This window comes from Clytia hemisphaerica, unplaced genomic scaffold, assembly GCF_902728285.1.
Source record: "Clytia hemisphaerica strain Z4C2 unplaced genomic scaffold, Clytia hemisphaerica genome assembly, whole genome shotgun sequence".
NCBI classification, from domain to species: Eukaryota; Metazoa; Cnidaria; class Hydrozoa; order Leptothecata; family Clytiidae; genus Clytia; species Clytia hemisphaerica.
In genome coordinates this window covers 341995-362139 of record NW_027104233.1, presented here as the reverse complement: position 1 = coordinate 362139, position 20145 = coordinate 341995, and the positions used below count along the sequence as shown (strand labels likewise).

General features: G+C 35.2%; 2 protein-coding genes across 2 annotated transcripts; both read right to left on the bottom strand.

Moving 5' to 3' along the window:
• Positions 1 to 11815: 11815 nt before the first annotated feature.
• LOC136815981 (uncharacterized) lies at positions 11816 to 12346 on the bottom strand. The gene has a single exon (XM_067072403.1). It carries the CDS (start codon positions 12344 to 12346, stop codon positions 11816 to 11818), a length of 531 nt encoding a protein of 176 aa, XP_066928504.1.
• A 6228-nt stretch (positions 12347 to 18574) lies between these two features.
• LOC136815980 (Na(+)/H(+) antiporter NhaA-like) lies at positions 18575 to 19403 on the bottom strand. The gene is made up of 2 exons (XM_067072402.1): positions 19343 to 19403; positions 18575 to 19161 (listed from the first exon to the last, which is right to left on the bottom strand). The coding sequence occupies exons 1-2, from the start codon at positions 19401 to 19403 to the stop codon at positions 18575 to 18577; spliced, it is 648 nt and encodes a 215-aa protein (XP_066928503.1).
• Positions 19404 to 20145: the final 742 nt, after the last annotated feature.

Genomic DNA, 20145 nt, shown 5'->3' with positions numbered 1-20145 from the left:
TGAACTACTGCCTGACTGAAAAATTGAAAATAAAAGAGAATTTTACTCAACCCTTTGTTCGTACATCCCCTCCAAAACAAAAAATTTTGAGAACTTTTGAAATACTTCCATTCGACAAAATCTTTTCATCATGTCCAAAAAAAAGGCCCCCTCTAAATTTTTTTCACACAGTTGTATTTTTCGCGCAACTTGAATTATACAAATCAGAGAATTTTAATTAAAAAAAGGTTTTGTTTTTTAAATAAACTTACTTGGTAAGTGTCATCATTGTCATCATCACTACTTTTGTTTTGTTCTAATGCCCACTTGAACCCAATTTTCATGTATGGTGTGTCTACATATAAGTACAAATTAATTGCTTTCTTCTTCTCTTTCACATATTCTTCATAATAGCTTCCAAGGTCAATGAATGAATCTTGTATTTTCCTTCCATGATAGGTAGCCAAGTAAGTTGAAATGGTACTGGCTATTTTAAATTGCTGGCGGCAAATTTCATGCATAGTCTGGGAGCAGAATTCAATATGTCGAGTTATAGACGACTTTGCTTAACCCAGAAGGTGAATGGGGTTGTTATACATCGTTGGAACGGAAATTTTATGCCGATTATGGAAACCCGGGTCTTAAAAAGTCCATCCTGGACAAAATTGCAAACGAGGCTGGAGTTTGCACTCCGTCGTGGTGTTTTTTCGATTTTACCTGTTTTAGAAAATTGCTTACTGTCGGCAAAGTTAAAGGTTTTAGAATTTCATTCTTTATGCAAAATGCTGTCAATAGAATAGGGTAATAGAAAAAATTTCAAAAATGTCGAAAAATTTTTTTTTGTACTCCATCTTGGAGGATTTTGGCAAAAAATCGATGTTTTTTCTTAAAATTCGTCAAAAACTAGTCATAAACCACTGAAATTATGTAAAAATAAGTCCAAAAATACTTTCCTGCTAAAAATACTATAAAAGAATAAGAAAGTATAACAAAATAAGGAAAAATCGGCTCAAAACGCTATTTTGCACTCCATCTTTGGTGTTTTTAATGAAAAACGTGATTTTTGGTGTTTTTTAAAAAAATATAACATTTTCTAGCTTTTTCTTTGATCTACGACTGGAAATCCTTTCTTTCTCTTAGAATCATTTTTATCAAACACAAAATGATAAAATATTCTGAAAAATGACCCTCCTTCGCTGGGGTTTGAAGTCAAATTCAGTATTTTGTAAGCCAAAATTCAGTATTTCTACTTAAAATTCGTCAAAAACTAGTCCATAAACCACTGAAATTGTGTCAAAGTAAGTCCAAAAATACTATAAAAGAATAAGAAATAATAACAAAATAAAGAACAATCGGCTCAAAACGCTATTTTGCACTCCCCCGTTGGTGTTTTTATTGAAAAAACGAGATTTTTCGTGTTTTTAAAGAAGATATAGCATTTTCTGGCTTTCCCTTTGATCTACGACTGGAAATCCTATCTTTCTCTTAGAATCATTTTTATCCAACACAAAATGCTAAAATATTCCGAAAAATGACCCTTCGTCGCTGGGGTTTTAAGTCAAATTCGGTATTTTGTAAGCCAAAATTCAGTATTTTTACTTAAAATTCGTCAAAAACTAGTCTATAAACCACTGAAATTGTCTCAAAATAAGTCCAAAAATATTTCCCTGTTAAATGTTTATAAACGAATGAAGTATAGGAAATATAAAAGATGGCTCCAAACGCTATTTTGTTCTCCTCTGTTGGCGTTTTCATTGAAAAACGGGATTTTTGGTGTTTTTGAAGAAAATATAACATTATTTAGACTGATTTACGAAGCTGGAAATTCTGTGTTTTCCGCTAGAATTTTTTTTCCAACACATGTGCAAAAAAATATGAAAAATCACCCTCCTTCGCTGGGTGTTAGGCCAAAGTTTGGTATCTTTGCTTAAATTTCATTAAGAACTAGTTATATATATACTAGTTAGCCATTGAAATCAAGCTTAAGTGAGCTTTTTAAAGTCACAGAGGTTCAAAATGTTCCAACTTGGACCAGCTGCCGGAAAATGCCACTGAAACTGCAAATCATCGGGAATGGTCGTTCACTCCCTGCATCACTGACTGATGCTGATGAAGTCTACGATATCTTGATCAATGTGGGGAAGATCCTACGTAATCTAGGACAACAAGATCAACGTGTTACCGTTGACCCCCCCTACTACAAAAGTACAAAAGAGTACCCAAATGGAACAATGCGAATGCGAATTTCAGGGTTTTCGGTGACACGGTATCGGCCTTTTTCTGTTCGGTATTTCGGTATTTTGTAAAATATGTACGGTATTTATATTCAAAATGCTGCTAGTGATGGTAATATACCCATAAAACTTCGGCATTTCGGTATTTTACCTAGGGAATATAGGTATTATTTCCGTAACTCTTCCTGAACTATATTCTTCATGAAGAGTTTTCCAAAAATTGCCTGCGGCGCTAAACTATCTTCAAATTTAGAAATTTACTAGTACACCCCTGTTTCAAATACGTTTGGCACTTGCCCGCACGTCCCCGTTGTATACTTATCCAACCGTCATAGTCCTTAAACAAGTGAAAGCTTTGTTGTTTTGCCAAGTTTTTGTACTAACTTTAACGAATGTGATGGCACAGGAAAAAATGTTAAAATCCCAGGCCTGGAACATGGCCATTTTCGGGGTGGGAAGTGTCCGTTTTTGGGGTTAGGATTTGCCCTGGAAAAGTGAAACAACTACAGGCCTGGTAAATGGCCATTTCCCAGGCCTGGGATTTCCAAATTTCGGGGTGTATAATGATGATTTTCCAGGCCTCATTTCCCCCAATGAACTTAACTGAGAACTAAGTCAAAGATATCCATAAAAAGTAGCGTTTGAGGTACTTAGTTTTCATAAAAATATCAGTCCAAAACATGGTGTAAAAATCGAAATTTTCTCCTGTCCCCGAAAACCACGGTTGCGACTCCTCCGTCACGAAAACCTCAGTTCCTCGATACTAATTGTACGTCGAAATTAAGTCATTCTTTTACCATATGCTGTGATCGGAAAATGTAAACTAAAACTACTACTACTACGTTTGAGTTACGACATTACGTCATTCAGATCCCACATTCATTCGCTTTGAAAGTCTCAGCAGGTAGTTATTAATGCTCAAAACTTATTTCAACAATATTTGTGCAGCTTAAACGCCTTATTTCCTCCATTAAGCGCCACCATACCACCCTCTTGTAAGCGCTCTCGGGTGAAACAAGGCATGTCCCAAATATATTTCGCGTGACGCACACGCTTCCCATTATTCATTAACTTTCATATACAGCTCAAAAGAATCGTATCAACGAGAGGATTTCGAAAAGTGCTGGGTCAAAAATTTACGTCAAGCCAATCTCAAGATATCGGCCAAAAACTGATTTTGACGTTATAAAATACATCGAAAAAACACGTCAAAAAGACAATTTAAATGACGTCATTATTGAAAAAAGGCGATAATTCCGATTAACTTACTACAATCAAAGCAAAATTTTGACAGGAGATGTAAATTAACGATTCTAAAATATTTCATGAAAAAATATTTGAAAATTCATGATGACGTCAGCATTTTTTGACGTATTCTAATTTTTCCCGACAGCAAATGACGTCATTCAAATTTTCTGAAAACTTTTGAACAAGTATTTCAGAATCATTAATTTACAACTCCAGTCAAAATTTGGTGTTGATTGCATTAATAAAATTGAAGTTATCGCTGTTTTTCAATAATGACGTCATTTGAATCTTACTTATGACGTGTTTTCTCGATGTATTTTATAACGTCAAAATTAATTTTTGACCGATATCTTGAGATTGGCTTAATGCAAATTTTTGACCCAGCACTTTTTGAAATCTGCTTGTTGATATGATTCTTTTGAGCTATATATGAACGTTAAGGAATAGATGGAAGCGGTGCGCGTCACGCAAAATATATTTGGGACATGCCTTGTTTCACCCGAGCTGTAACTAAGGTTTAAGTTTCGAAATAAGCGCCGCACCTCCCAATGCGGCTGAAAAGTGAAGAATCTTCAATAGCAATTTCGTCCTAAAAACCCAGGCGAAGGAGAGCGATTTTTTCATATTTTTTTGCATATGTGTTGGAAAAAAAATTCTAGGAGAAAACACAGGATTTCCAGTCGTAAATCAAAGGAAAACCTAAATAATGTTATATTTTCTTTAAAAACACCAAAAATCTCGTTTTTCAATGAAAACGCCAACGGAGGAGTGCAAAATAGCGTTTTGAGCCCACTTTTCTATTTTCTATAATTCATTCTTTTAAAAACATTTAGCAGGGAAATATTTTTGGACTTACTTTGACACAATTTCAGTGGTTTATAGACTAGTTTTTGACGAATTTTAAGTAAAAATACTGAATTTTGGCTTAAAATTACTGAATTTTGACTTAAAACCCCAGCGAAGGAGGGTCATTTTTCAGAATATTTTAGCATTTTGTGTTGGATAAATTTTAAGAGAAAGAGAAAGATAGGATTTCCAGTCGTAGATCAAAGGAAAAGCTACAAATTGTTATATTATTTTCTTCATAAACACCAAAAATCTCGTTTATCTAAAAACACCAACGGGGGAGTGCAAAATAGCGTTTTGAGCCGATTTTTCTTTATTTTGTTATATTTTCTTATTCTTTTATAGTATTTTTAGCAGGAAAGTATTTTTGGACTTATTTTGACATAATTTCAGTGGTTTATAGACTAGTTATTGACGAATTTTAAGAAAAAACATGGATTTTTCGCCAAAATCCTCCGAGATGGAGTGCAAAAAAAAACTTTTTCGAGATTTTTGAATTTTTTTCTATTACCCTATTCTATTGACAGCATTTTGCACAAAAAATGAAATTCTAAAACCCTTTACTATGCTGAGGGTAAGAATTTTTCTAAAACAGGTAAACTCGAAAAAACACCACGACGGAGTGTAAACTCCAGCCTCGTTTGCAATTTTGTCCAGGAGAGACTTTTTAAGACCCGGGTTTCCATAATCAGCATAAAATTTCCGTTCCAACGATGTATAACAACCCCATTCACCTTCTGGGTTAAGCAAAATTGCTATTTTGTGATTCTGCTCCCAGACTAGCACCTGACGATATGTGGCTGACCTAGATATATTCAAACAGGCATTTTTGTTACTTTTGTGAACATATTTGTTTCTTTCAAGACATTTAATTCCAAGATTAACTGCCAAATTGGGTTTAATTGTGACAGGTCTTTTGGTTGAGCTCAATCTTTCTGTATGGGTGCGTTTTAATTTTGTTTTCAGATTTTGAGCTTTTTCTCGATAAGTTGTTACTTTTGAACTTGATTCACAGAATGTTTGTTTAAATGATATCAAATCACCATACAAAAGACCAAGATCAAGCAGCTTTTTGTCATCACAAAAGGGTGCAACAGTGTCATCAATTTTATTCACTATAAAGTTCTCCAGCAAATGAATACATCCACGTCTTTGTAGGAAATTTTCGATCTGAAGAGGAAAGAACAAATTAAATTCTAAATTTACTTCATGGACAGGGTACTCTACACTATCACCACATTAACACACACATCAACATTACATTATACCTTACATTAGTTACCTTCGTAAGTTACAAGAGTATACGTACTAAGGATCATTTCAAAAAACAACTTGACTGCTTTTTTTCCATGGACAAACCATTGCTCCCAAACTATTTTCCACACAGGATAAGAGAGAAGAGAGGACTCAAACAGTGTGAAAAAGAAATGGTGAGACATCGGATTCCCAAGATGTTTGAGCATGTTTGAGAGACTCAATAAACCTATCACTGCCTATCAAAACAAAAGTATTTACAATTAGATTGAAATCTAGATTAACCTTTAGAAGCCAGAACACGTATATACAGTCAGGGACAGTCGCCTTATTAGGAGACGCCTCCTGATTAGGAGACGTCTCCTGATTAGGAGACATGTAGGTCGCTTGGGGTCGCTTGATTAGGAGACCCGTCTCCTAATTAGGAGACATAAAACTTTGATCTCAATTTTAAGGGCTTTAGGCTTTTCCGCGCATTTTTAAACTAGTTTTAATGGAAAGAGCAGCCTCGAATTGGTAAAGTTTTAAAAAAATTATCAAAATTTCTCGGTGCAATCGATCACAATCCTAATATAAAGCACTACAAGGAAGCCCCTCTTGATTTTTTTCATGTCCGCCATTTTTCTTTTTGAGACGCTTTTGTTCAGAAGACAGATTCTTACTTCTGATTGGTTCTTATGGATTATTAGAATTGTGATTGATTCCACCGGTGGATTTTTTTGAAAATCACCATATGGAATCAATTTTTTGTGCTCTTTCCATTGGGAGCAATCAAATCATGCGCAGTTTGCTCGTTCACGAGATAATTACACCCGTCTCCTGATTAGGAGACGTGAACCTCCTGATTAGGAGACGGGTCTCCTAATCAGGAGGCGTCTCCTAATAAGGCGACTGTCCCTGACTGATATATACGGTTCGCGTATAGCCAGAACGGTAGGTGATAACTACTATCCGTATATCTAACACTCCTTCTACTATTTTTCCTTTCCTATCTTTCTTCTGTATCTCTGCTTCTACTGACTAAGTTATGATACCTGCCAATCATTTTTCGACCAATCAAATCATCGCACCGGGTCGGATTCGAACCACCACTAAAGAAAGACCTTCGGATTCGGAAGCCAACACGCTATCCGTTGAGCCACACTCGCACAACAGAAGACGAAATTTGGAAATACTTATAGAATGACAAAAAAGACGGGGGTAATGTTATTATAATATGGGTAAAAGTACCCCTTTTTCAACCTGACTGAAATTCGAGCCGTTACTAGCAACCCTGCGGGGCCCAAGGCGCCGAGTATGCACCCGGCACAGTGACAAGCCGTTACTAGCAACCCTGACCCTACCTAACTGTTAATGACCCACTACCCCCTGAAAACGGAATTACGGATAGGAAAAAAAATCGTGTTAGATCTACGGATAGTCAATATCACTTTCCAGCCAGAACACGTATATATACGTTTTTGAACAATATACAATGTAACCCTGTTTCACTGGCACTGGCGAGCCGTAAGCCGTAAAAATTGAGTATCCTCTGCATACTTTCAGAAAATATATACTTTGCCGAAAAAATATCGCGTTTGGTGAGACTTTTCAAAATGTAAACAAAGCTAATATTCCATTACTCAAAACCACATAAACATATTGAATAATTTGGTTGCAGAGGAAGGTAGCTGTGAACTTAAGTGTTTACTTTCTTTTTATTATGGTGTTTTATTATTGGATATTCAAACAGATGAAGTTCAGAAGGATTTGGATAACAATAATAGACAGAATTAGGTATTATTCAGTATCTTTCCTCACATAAGGGGGTCTTGTACTTTCCCTAAAAGACAGCTGTTTTTGAATGTTTTTATGGTAGATTTTGAGCTTCTTTCACTATATGTTGCTTTAGAATAGGTGAGTAGATGCTGCAAAAACATTTTAAAGAGTTCAAGAGGGAATTTGAGGACTCTACAGTGCCATTTTGCAATGACGTGAATGTTGTCGGCCGCACAAAGCTAATTCTAGGGGAAACTATGATATGCCGAAACATAAATTCTGAGATAAATAAAGTATTTTGTGCCTTCTAATTACTCATGCTCATCACTAAAACCCTAAGGTATGAGAAAATCAAGTCCATTTTAGTACTTGGGAGACTTCCCCCACTTTTTTCAATATTTTTTTTAAATCCACCGAAAAAAGTGACGTTAATTTATTTTCACTATTTTTGGTACCTAGATATCAACTTCTACATTATTCAATGATTTTTTAAATTCTTTTAAACTGCAATAATATGAAAGTACAATCACTAGGCTTTCCAAAATGGGGTCACTTGCTCCATAAGCTTTAGTCAATCAAAAGTTATTCGCTTTCGTAAACCCTAGTTGATTTTGCAAAAAAGAGGGCGGCGTGGGGTACTGAACCGATAGAATCAAGCGGCTTCTAAAGGTTAACAAAATAGTTACCTTTTGAAAATCAAATACAACACCAAAATGAACTTAGCATCGGATTCAACATTGGATTCAACATTGGATTCGCCATTCTAGCATTGGATTCACTTTACCGGACAGTATCTTTTTCGGACAGCATTTTTAGGTCATCAAAACTAAAATGGACGTTACCTGTGTCTATTAGCTATCACCTAGTGAAAAAGTTAAGTTCATACCTCCTTTCCCCTAGGAGGAGTTAAGCGGAAACCACTGCTGATTGTCAGCATTGGATTCGCCATTCTAGCATTGGATTCACTTTATCGGACAGTATCTTTTTCGGACAGCATTCTATTGTATTCAAAACTATAATGGACGGTACCTGTATCTATTAGCTATCATTTAGTGAAAAAATTAAGTTCATACCTCATTTTCCCTAGGAGGAGTTAAGCGGAAACCACTGCTGATTGTCAGCATTGGATTCAAATTTCCAGCATTGGTTTCACTTTATCGGACAGTATCTTTTTCGGACAGCATTCTATGGTATTCGAAACTATAATGGACGGTACCTGTATCTATTAGCTATCATTTAGTGAAAAAATTAAGTTCATACCTCATTTTCCCTAGGAGGAGTTAAGCGGAAACCACTGCTGATTGTCAGCATTGGATTCAAATTTCCAGCATTGGATTCACTTTATCGGACAGTATCTTTTTCGGACAGCATTCTATGGTATTCAAAACTATAATGGACGGTACCTGTATCTATTAGCTATCATTTAGTGAAAAAATTAAGTTCATACCTCACTTTCCCTAGGAGGAGTTAAGCGGAAACCACTGCTGATTGAAAACAAGAAATTCCAATTTCAACCTTTTGCTCGCTAATTATCGGACAACCTTATTGGCGGACAGCATTTTTAGGTGTTCAAAACTATAATGGACGGTACCTGTATCTATTAGCTATCATTTAGTGAAAAAATTAAGTTCATACCTCATTTTCCCTAGGAGGAGTTAAGCTGAAACCACTGCTGATTGAAAACAAGAAATTCCAATTTCAACCTTTTGCTCGCTAATTATCGGACAACCTTATTGGCGGACAGCATTTTTAGGTGTTCAAAACTATAATGGACGGTACCTGTATCTATTAGCTATCATTTAGTGAAAAAATTAAGTCCATACCTCATTTTCCCTAGGAGGAGTTTAGCGGAAACCACTGGTGATTGACAACAAGAAATTCAAATTTCGACCTTATGCTCGCTAATTATCGGACAACCTTATTCGCGGACAGCCTTTTTAAGTATTCAAAACTATAATGGACGGTACCTGTATCTATTAGCTATCATTCAGTGAAAAAATTAAGTTCATACCTCATTTTCCCTAAGAGGAGTTTTAGCGGAAACCACTGGTGCGTGATTGACAGCATTGGATTCAAATTTCCATCTTAGGCTCGCTTATTATCGGACAACCTTCTTCTCGGACAGCATTTTTTGATAGTCAAAACTACAATGGGCGGTACCTATGTTTATTGGCTATCATTTAGTGAAAAAATAAAGATCATTCCTCATTTTCTCAAGGAGGAGTTTACCGGAAACCACTGGTGATTTCAAATTATTACTTGATTTTGACCTTAGGGTCGCTAATTATCGGACAATCATTTTCAGACAGCATGCTTGTGGTATCATAAAAGATATGGGAAGATATGAGAATACTAATTAATATCCCCCATCGAGTTTCAGTCTGTTATTTTTACCTCAACTAGCTGAAAGGGGAGGGGGTAATTAAGGGCCAGCTCAAAAGAGGTCGGTATTATAGGATATGAATAAATTCCGTGAAACTGAAAATCTTCAAAATTTGAAATCCCACTTGAATATTAACAGGTTAGGGTTAGAGTTAGGGTTAGGGTTTGAGTTAGATATTCACTACTCAGGCAAATTAAGGCCTGTCGAGATTTTTCAAACTTACCCAAATTTTTTATCACCGTTTCCACTTGTCATAACATATCACTTTATACATCGAAAGAAGCGTATTGGAGTGTAGATCACTGGAATTGCTGTGCCATAATTATTTATTTCACCCAAAAAAAGATATTAGGCAAAAACCAAAAAATGCTGACGTCAGCAAAACTTGTTTTTTAAATAACTCCAGTTTGGCTTATGGTAAAAACATGAAATTGGACCAAAGTTGCACACCATTAAGAAGATCATTTTGAAAAAAAATTTTTTTGAAATTTTGCTGACGTCAGCACTTTATTGCAAATTTTCGTATTTTGCTGATTTCTGCTGACGTCAGCAAAATTTGCAAAAATAAATAAGCAAAAATTTTCCTATTATTAGTTGATATATCAACTTTTGTCCAAATTTCATGTTTATACCATAAGCCAAACTGGAGTTATTCAAAAAACAAGTTTTGCTGACGTCAGCATTTTTTGGTTTTTGTCTAATATCTTTTTTTGGGTGAAAAAATTAATTATGGCACAGCTATTCCAGTGATCTACACTCCAATAGGCTTCTTTCGATGTATGAAGTGATATGCTATGACAAGTGGAAACGGTGATAAAAAATTAGGGTAAATTTGGACGTGCCTTAATTTTCCCGAGTAGATGATAAGACCCAAACCGGACTTATTCCACATACCTTAAGTGGATGAATTTTCGCGTGTACTAATTTTCTTGAATCAAGGGTCTTTAAAATTTTCGCGTGGATTAGATTTCGTGAAAATGGCCTTCTTTAATTAATTTTGCGACTATATAAATTGCAACTAGAAAAGAGATGCGTTTTTTTTAATCGAACAAAGGCAGACAAAGTCACTCAAAAGCTTTTTAAAAAATTCAAAGAAAGTACTTTTAGGAGGTTACTAAAGTCTATTCACGATAAGTGTGCACTCTTTTTTCATTTACCTATAACTTTTGAAGGAATTCTTCAATCTTTATAAATTTAGTATCATTGGAAAGATATTAGTGAGTGGATCAATTTGAAATAAAAAAAATTTTAAACAAATTCTAAAAATTAAGATGAAAATGAAGAAGAAAAAAAGAAGATCTTGTAGAAAGGTGCTATAACTATCATTTTCACTGAAGTGAATTCTTGATTATCGAACATCATCACTGTGAAAAAATTTCTCAAAAATAATCATTCAGTCAAAAGATATCAAGCAAAGTTATAAGCTGATTGACGTCTAAAAACGCTGTTTTCTGCTGTTTTCTGCTGTTTTTTGGGGTCACTCACTTATTAACTTTGTATCATAACTTTATATTGAATAAATATTTTAGTGAAATTTTTTCACAGTGATGATCTCCTAAGATCAAAAAATCTCTCAAGTGAAAATGAAAGTTATAGCACTTCTCTACAAGGTCTTCATTTTTTTCTTCTTCATTTTCACCTTCGTTTTTAGAATTTTTTCAAAGACTTTTTTATTTCAAATTGTTCCACTCACAAATATCTCTCCAACGATACCAAATTTATAAAGATTGAAGAATTCCTTCAAAAGTTATAGGTAAAAGAAAAAAGAGTGCACACTTATCGTGAACAGACTTTAGAGTTTGTAATTGAAATGAAGAGTTGAACTCGTAATATGTTATGATTGTAGCATGTTATCTAGATTTCGCGAACTTTTATTGACAAGTTAGAGAATCTTAATTCTAATTTAAAATAGAGTATAGTGGGGGCGTAAGGGGTTTGCAATTTCCAAAATACCGATTAATATTGTCAAAATTTCCGAAATTCCGTAAAAAAATACTTGCAATTCCGATACCGATGTTTTTGAGTATTTTTCCTCGTTTTGACTAATTATTTTATTATTAAAATGAATATTACAGGTTGTAGGCACTCAGTGGGCCTCTAAACCGATCTCAATTTACAAATTTTGTGTAACGAATTTCTTTGGATGGCTTTTCCATGCTTCTTTCAACTTTTCACTGAAGCCTTTTATGGAAACAGCAGCTACCACCTCAGACGGCAATTTATTCCACGTAGGGATGGTTCTGTAGTAGAACGACTTTGTTTGCGGGCCGCGGAATCCATTACTTGCAAGGTTCGGCTGGAGTTCATCTTTGTGTTGTCGATTCGGACGTGGTCGATGGGTAGTAGCTTTATCGTAGAAGTGAAGATGCTTATAGACCTGCACCATATCACAAAAAGTTCTACGAAACTCTAGTGTTGGTAATTGTAAGCTTCGTAGTCTATCCTCATAAGAGAGATTTTTGTAAAGTTTGACAAGTCTTGTCGCACGTCTCTGCACTCCTTCCAATAGGTTGGCGTGTTTCCTTAGTTTCGGTGACCAGACTGATTGTGCATATTCAAGATGCGTTCGAACGAAAGTACAGTACAGAGTAAGAAAAATCTGTGGGCTAAGGTTTTGGAAGTCACGGTTAATAACTCCAAGCATCGAATTGGCCTTGTTGACTTGCTTAGAGATATGTTCCTCGAAACTCAACTCTATTTTTTCATCAAATTATTTTTTTCACGTATGAATTCCGAAAAAGGGGGATAAAAATTTATGATATCGAAATTTCGAAACAAAAATTAATGGATATCCGATACCGAAACAACTTCGGAATTCCAAAATACCGAAGAAATTATGCCCGATTTCCGAAATTCTGAAGAAAATAGGTTGATTTCCGCAATTCCGAAATACCGTACGCCCCCCACAATGTAGAAGATTTATGGCGCTTTTTAGCCTGTTTAAGCCTTGATTTGGGAAAATTTATGCTTGCGAAAAACATTTCTTCGTCAAATTCGAGAAAGTAAATGTCGTAAATTTCGAGATTTTTTGACCTCACGAAAATTTGTACGCCTAAAGTATTCTGGCCACGATAGTATATTCTTTTTTATCTGAAATAGTCAATCAGAGAAAAGAAAAACATTCAATTTTTGTGTTTCTTTTTTAAATATAATCGATATTGAATTGGGCGCATGGCGTTCTAAAATACAGGCCTAGTAAACATGTATCCGCGGCGATTTTACGAAGGCCATCGAATTTTCATAATTTTCAAAAAAAGTGCGTTATCAAAAGGCTGTCGAACCATAAACAGTCTTAGTAATGAAGAGAAGAAATTTGGAACCATCAGAGGAACATTATGAAAACCTACAACTTTCCGAACAAAGCGAAGCATGCAAGTGTATCAAATCAATTCCGTTTTGGGAGGGATGAAATCGAAGCGATGGTAGTTCATGTTCTACGAAAAACACTGGCCCGTTGGTTTCTTCGAAAAGAAAGGGGAACGTGAAAAATTGCGACCCGTCCAACCTCCGTCAGTAGAGAAATGCTCGATCCCAACTCCTCCTACAAAAGAAAGACCGACAAAGAAATCATCGTTTGAGACTAAGACGCACAAAGAAGATCAACTTGACAAGTTCAAATTGATGGACGCAGTCAATTGTAAATCCTTTCTTTAAAAGTCCAATCTATGTAATAAAATGGAGTTCCAAAAAGCCATTTGATGGAATGCGGTCTTCAAACGTTCCTTCTGTATGATCAATGCCTTCACGGGACATTTGTAGTAAACTGACAGTTAAGCCAGTGAGTACCAGGGCTATATATCATAAAATAACATCCAGATAAAAACATCGGTGAATTGAATGTGGCTGTGAAAGTATTTGGATTATCCGACGAAATAAGCAACATTCATATCTAGAGCATTTTCTATTGCTTTCAATTTTAAATCTCGCGGCATTAAAGTTCAGGGTGTTGTTACATTAAAAAGCAACGGATTTCTGCCATATTTTTCATTATTTTTTTCTAAATACTGTAATAGCAAATAGACATAAGTAACGTCCGTTGTCCGATAAATAGCGAGCCTATGGTCAAAATTTGGATTTCTTGTTGTCAATTACCTGTGGTTTCCACTAAACTCCGCATAGTGAAAATAAGGTAAACACTTAATTTTTTAACTAAATGATAGCTAATAGATACAGGTACCGTCCATTATAATTTTGAATACTTAAAAATGCTGTCCGCGAATAAGGTTGTCCGATAATTAGCGAGCATAACGTCAAAATTTGAATTTCTTGTTGTCAATCACCAGTGGTTTCCGCTTAACTCCTCCTAGGGAAAATGAGGTATGAACTTAATTTTTTCACTAGGTGATAGCTAATAGGTAAAGGTACCGTCCATTATAGTTTTGAACACCTAAGAATGCTGTCCGAGAATAAGGTTGTCCGATAATTAGCGAGCATAAGGTCGAAATTTGAATTTCTTGTTGTCAATCACCAGTGGTTTCCGCTTAACTCCTCCTAGGGAAAATGAGGTATGAACTTATTTTTTTTACTAAATGATAGTTAATATATACAAGTACCGTCCATTATAGTTTTGATGACCTAAAAATGCTGTCCGAAAAAGATACTGTCCGGCAAAGTGAATCCAATGCTGGAAATTTGAATCCAATGCTGTCAATCAGCAGTGGTTTCCGCTTAACTCCTCCTAGGGAAAAGGAGGTATGAACTTAATTTTTTCACTGAATGATAGTTAATAGGTACAGGTACCGTCCATTATAGTTTTGAATACCTAAAAATGCTGTCCGCGTATAAGGTTGTCCGATAATTAGCGAGCATAACGTCAAAATTTATATTTCTTGTTGTCAATCAGCAGTGGTTTCCGCTTAACTCCTCCTAGGAAAAAGGAGGTATTAACTTATTTTTTTCACTAGGTGATAGCTAATAGGTAAAGGTACCGTCCATTATAGTTTTGAACACCTAAGAATGCTGTCCGAGAATAAGGTTGTCCGATAATTAGCGAGCATAAGGTCGAAATTTGAATTTCTTGTTGTCAATCAGCAGTGGTTTCCGCTTAACTCCTCCTAGGGAAAATGAGGTATGAACTTAATTTTTTCACTAAATGATAGCTAATAGATACATGTAACGTCCATTATAGTTTTGAATACAATAGAATGCTGTCCGAAAAAGATACTGTCCGGTAAAGTGAATCCAATGCTAGAATGGCGAATCCAATGTTGAATCCAAGGTTGAATCCGATGCTAAGTTCATTTTGGTTAGCCGTATTGTATAAGGGTTGCGAAGCGATCCAGACTCCACCTCAATTTGCAAGTTGCTAGCAAAATAAGAGACACTCTAAAAATCCCTCTAATAAAGCCGCTATAGAGACAGGGTCGTAAGAGCCTTAATGCCCCAAACACACCACATAATCCACGGCGGCACAACACCCGCCGCCGCCCGCCGTGCATCACTCTTTTTTTTTTCCTTCTAGTTATTCTAGTGTAAATGGTGCCTTAATAAAATCGAACGATATTAGTCGAGCGATCGAACATTTTATTCGAATAACGAATCGTCTGTCGAAATCATCAAAACATAAAAATAAAACAAAAACAAAAATGTACAAAGATGGCTTGTTGGTTCTTGGGCAGTTTTGATTTATTTCTTGACAAATTCGATAAATTTGATTTACCTCCGTACTTCTTTATCATAGAATATCCATTTGGTTTTGCAAGGTAAGTTTCGTTCACTAAAAGAGCACTCCTCCCGTCCGCCCGCGCGACTTGCAAAAACCTCTCATTAATTGACCTTATTTGATACTTGATACTTGCTGTTAAAAGTCAAAGGATGATGAAGATCCTTTCTGTCAACGTTCAAACTAATTTTTTTCCATTTAACAGCAAAATAAATATTTAAAACCGAAGAACCACTGCTTAGATTGCTTAGATGCGTGCCGCCCGCACGGCAATTTGATCAATTTCAGATTCTAAGTCCGTGTTTCGGCTTCCGGTAATTTTTTTGCTGTTCACTGCTAGGGTACACCATTTTAAAACGGCATTTTTCGCAGTCCTAGCTACCAAACCGATCCAAACTGAGAAAGTTTTCGTGGCTTCAAGCCAAACCATTCAAGGTCATTTTGATAAAATCATCGGTTTGAAGATGTGATTTATATAGCAAATTTTATAGCAAATTTTCGCTTGGGATAGAAGTTAAAGGTACGTGCACATATAGCAAAACTGCTTCGCTCATAAATTCGCTTCGCAAAAAGTGTTTTAGAGTTTTATTTGGCTTTTCAAAAGTATGGAATTGTATTACCTAACTATAAAGAAACCTTCTAAAGAAAAAAGTAAGTGTTTTTATCAATTTTTCAGTTCTCTATAATTTTTTGAAGTTTTGCACCAAAAAATGACTTTTTCGCGACATTATTGTTTTTTCATATACCTTTTGTCTGGCTTCATAATTTCTGTCCAAAATTGTTTGAAGTACTCAGTTAAACATATTTAGAAAGGGGAAAGGTAGGGCTTTCCAAAAATATAAGGGTTTTTTTCTGAAGTTAATTTTTCAAAAAGTTATAACGGTTATCGTGAAAATTGCATTTTCATCAAAAAACGTTGCGCGCAGACGGGCTGAAGATATAAAAATGTTGCGCGCTGGAAAGGTTAAATCTCAAACAAAAAAAAACGCAAACAAAACGACAAACGACAAACGACAAGAAACGAGTACAGAATGAATCAATGAACGAGTATTTGCTGACTTCTCTTTTCTCTTTTGAAACCCCTTCAACGTTCAAGGGTTTTCCAGGAGTATCGCCCAGTTCATTCATACAGATTTTTTCCAGGAGTGAGAGGAGCAATCTCAAGTCAGAACAGACAGGTTTTTCCAGGAGCAAGCAGGATCTCACAGATACATGTTTTCCAGGAACCGGTTAGTGTAAAACGCAGGTCACAGGTCACAGGTCGCAGGTCACAGGTCACAGGTCAGTGATGACAGGTTAACTCTAATCAATGTCATTGCAGAGGAAAATGTTTGGAAAGCACAAAGAATTATCAAAAACATAATTCTCAAGCAATTTCATCCATATAAAACCATTTCAAACATCAAAATTTAACCATGTGCTTTTATCGATCTTTCGCGGTTTGCGCCGTGTATAACGCAGACCAGAAAATATTTGAAACCATATTATACGTATAACAGGTATATTACATATTGTAATGTTTGTAATGTTATATGATGGTTATATAATATAATAAAACAAATCGCTCTAAAACTACCTTCTCAGAGAACTCACGAGCTTCTGATTGGTGTAATTTTATATCCAGCCATATTGTTATCATCACATTCGGCATGCTGAATATTTTTGGTGTTTTTCACTTGTAAGACATGATATTTTGTAATTCTGTCAATATTTTTGTCAAAAATTGTCATTAAGTCATTAAAATGACAATTGAATAATTAATTAGTTCCATCCTTCTAAAACCACTCTCTTACAGTAGGGTCCTTGCAAGCTTCTGTTTGGTGCCATTTTATATCCATTCACACCATCCACATCACATTTTGTATAATAAATATTTTTCGTGCTTTTGTCTTGCTAGGCATCATATTTTATGATTTTGTCATTATTTTTGTAAGTAAGTGTCACTATGTCAAAATAGGTTGTTATTCTATTCAATTGTCATTTTATAATATCTAAATAGCATGTATTACTTTTTTGTAATTTAATGCGCTATGTATTGATGGTATGTTATGTATATGTTATGATCTTCTTTTTTTTTCCGGTCTGCACTTTGTTGACCTGTGACCTGCGACCTGTGACCTGCGACCTGTGACCTGTGACCTGCGACCTGTGACCTGCGTTTTACACTAACCGTCCAGGAACACTAATTTTTCTCCCAGAACAGATACATGTTTTCCAGGAACACTAATTTTCTCCCAGAACAGATACATGTTTTCCAGGAACACTAATTTTCTCCCAGAACAGATACATGTTTTCCAGGAACACTAATTTTCTCCAAGAACAGATATATTTTCCCAGGAGCGGGTTATGAAAATAACAGTCATATTTTCCAGTGAAAAAAGGCCTCCCGAACAGTTATTTTGTATTTTCTAGCCGGTGGCTGCTCTTGTATATATACTATTGTCGAATGAAGTTAATGAGTTTTATTTCAAAACTAATAGTTTCACGCCGTTGAGACGATCATCAGTTGAAAATAAAATTTAAAAAAACTAAAGTTTGTTTTGAATGTTTACGAAGAACAATGTACTGGCTTATCCAAAAAGGCCTTTTGTTGTAGTAATAGATATACCCACACTTCAAATTACCTTGAGGGAATTAATTTTTATGGGAAATCATTTTAATTTTTTCCCGGTTTTACGAATTACTCTCGGGTACCTGATAGCCGTCCCCCCCGCTAATTAATTTTTCGAAAATTTTCCACCCAGGACATTCTTATTCCAACCCCCCCGCTTATTAGTTTTTGGGAAAATGTTTTTGAATGTTCCCTTTTTTGTCTTAATTCTGCTGTATTAGCCTCCTTTTCAAACATTTTCCACCCAGGACATTTTTATTCCAACCCCCCCCCCCCCGCTTATTAAATTTTGAGATTTTTTCCAACCCCCCTGCTTATTCCAACCCCCCCGGCTATTAGGTACCCGAGAGTACGTGTGTAAGTTAGAAATATATAGTGATTATCGAAAATCAAATGTTTTTAAATCATAAGTGAAGTTTGAGAACAAGGGTTTTAAATTTTGGAATTAGGGTTTACTTCTTGATTTCAGAAAGTTCTAGTTTTGAAGGTTTAAAAATCTGTTCAGATCATAAAATATTATTAATTCCATTAAGTCTTTACCAAACAAAATAGCACACCTTATGATATGGAAACAAAATTAATTCATTTAAAAAATCACATCACATTACATCAAATCTTTTACTAAAGAGATCTTTTTGAATGTCGAGAGGAGTAGTCAGACCTCCAAACATACCACCTAAGCCAAACCTGTTGGCACTTGGTGAATTCACTCTGATCAACTTAACGTCCTCACCAACTTTCCCATAACGTTGTTCAACAAAATTGCTGACATCATCAATGCCATCAATTAATCCATGTTTTATAGCATCTTGAGCGAGCCAAATGTCTCCATTAAATAATAAATCATCATTTGCATTCAATCGACCACCACGACTTTTCTTTACATGGTCAATAAAATTTTGGTGAATGGCATTTAAAAGGTACTTAATTTTCAATACATCATCCTCTTTCTCTGGTTGAAAAGGATCCATGAAAGATTTGCTTTTGCCTGCAGTATAGAAACGCCAATCTATATCATACTTTTTAATTGATTCGTCAAAACCAAACTTTGCATTTATAACTCCAATGCTACCAATAAAGGAGTTATTAGTTGCATAGATTTCCTGACCAGCGCATGCAAGCCAGTATCCACCAGAAGCTGCTAGGTCTTCCACAAAGGAGTAAACTTTCACATTCTTTTGCTTTCCTAATCGTGTAATCTTATTTGCAATTAGCTCAGATTGTTCAGGTGACCCCCCAGGGCTGTTGATATTAAGCAACACTGATTTCAGTTTTTTGTAAGAAAATGCTTTATCAATTGACTTTTCCAAATTCGCAATATTCAATCTTCGACTTGCACCAAGGCCACCTCCTCTCCATGCTTGTACCAGCCAAATCAATGACAGCAACCTCAGGCTTTGACTTCATAAAATTTGGCAATAATTTCATTTGGGAGTTTGCAGACAAAGAAAGCAAACGGATGCTCTGTTTTGTGAGATTTTTGTTGAGGCTCTTGTTGATTGAGGTCATCATTATTTTTAGTCTTTTGCTTATTTGGAGTGAAGTGTCAAGAAATAAAGATAAAGGTGAAATACTATGAATGATAATTTTCTTAAATGGGAAAAGACTGCGCAGGCTGCACCAGGTTCGCTTAACAAATTTAGTCTAGTAGATCAAAATTTGTAGTTAAAAAAATGGACCTTTAAAAAGGTTCTAGATATCAATAAAATACCTTCCGTATGATATTTTTGACAATAAAAAGTGTTTTTCAAACATTTTTTGTATTTTACAGTAATTAAAGCTGACCTGTGTCAATGACCTGTTGACCTATAACCTGTTGACGTGTGACTTACGTTTCGAACTAGACGAATAAAATTTATTTTCAAAATGAGCGGAAATGATCGAAAATGGGTTATTAGATTAACAACTAGAAATAGGCATGTCTTAATAATGATTGTACTGGCAGGATATTTTGTTTGTAATGAAGAAAATATTCACAAGGATTTATTTAAACAAAAACTTAATGTTACGTTTAAATACCTTCTGGTATCTTTTAATACTCAATGGGATAGTTAATTTCATCGTAAAAATGCATATACATTCAATTCTAAAACAAAAGAAAGAAGGAAAAGCAAATCGAATCACCCTTTTTTGACGTATTTTTGCACCTTTTGAAAATTGATTTTTGACT

Excerpts from the sequence above, each read along its gene's own strand:
- LOC136815981 (XM_067072403.1), bottom strand. The coding sequence starts at position 12,346 with ATGCTTGGAGTTATTAACCGTGACTTCCAAAACCTTAGCCCACAGATT.
- LOC136815980 (XM_067072402.1), bottom strand. The coding sequence starts at position 19,403 with ATGAAATTATTGCCAAATTTTATGAAGTCAAAGCCTGAGGTTGCTGTC. Across the intron at positions 19,162-19,342 it reads TGCTGTCATTGATTTGGCTG|GAAAGCAAAAGAATGTGAAA; the intron begins GTACAAGCATGG and ends TTACACGATTAG.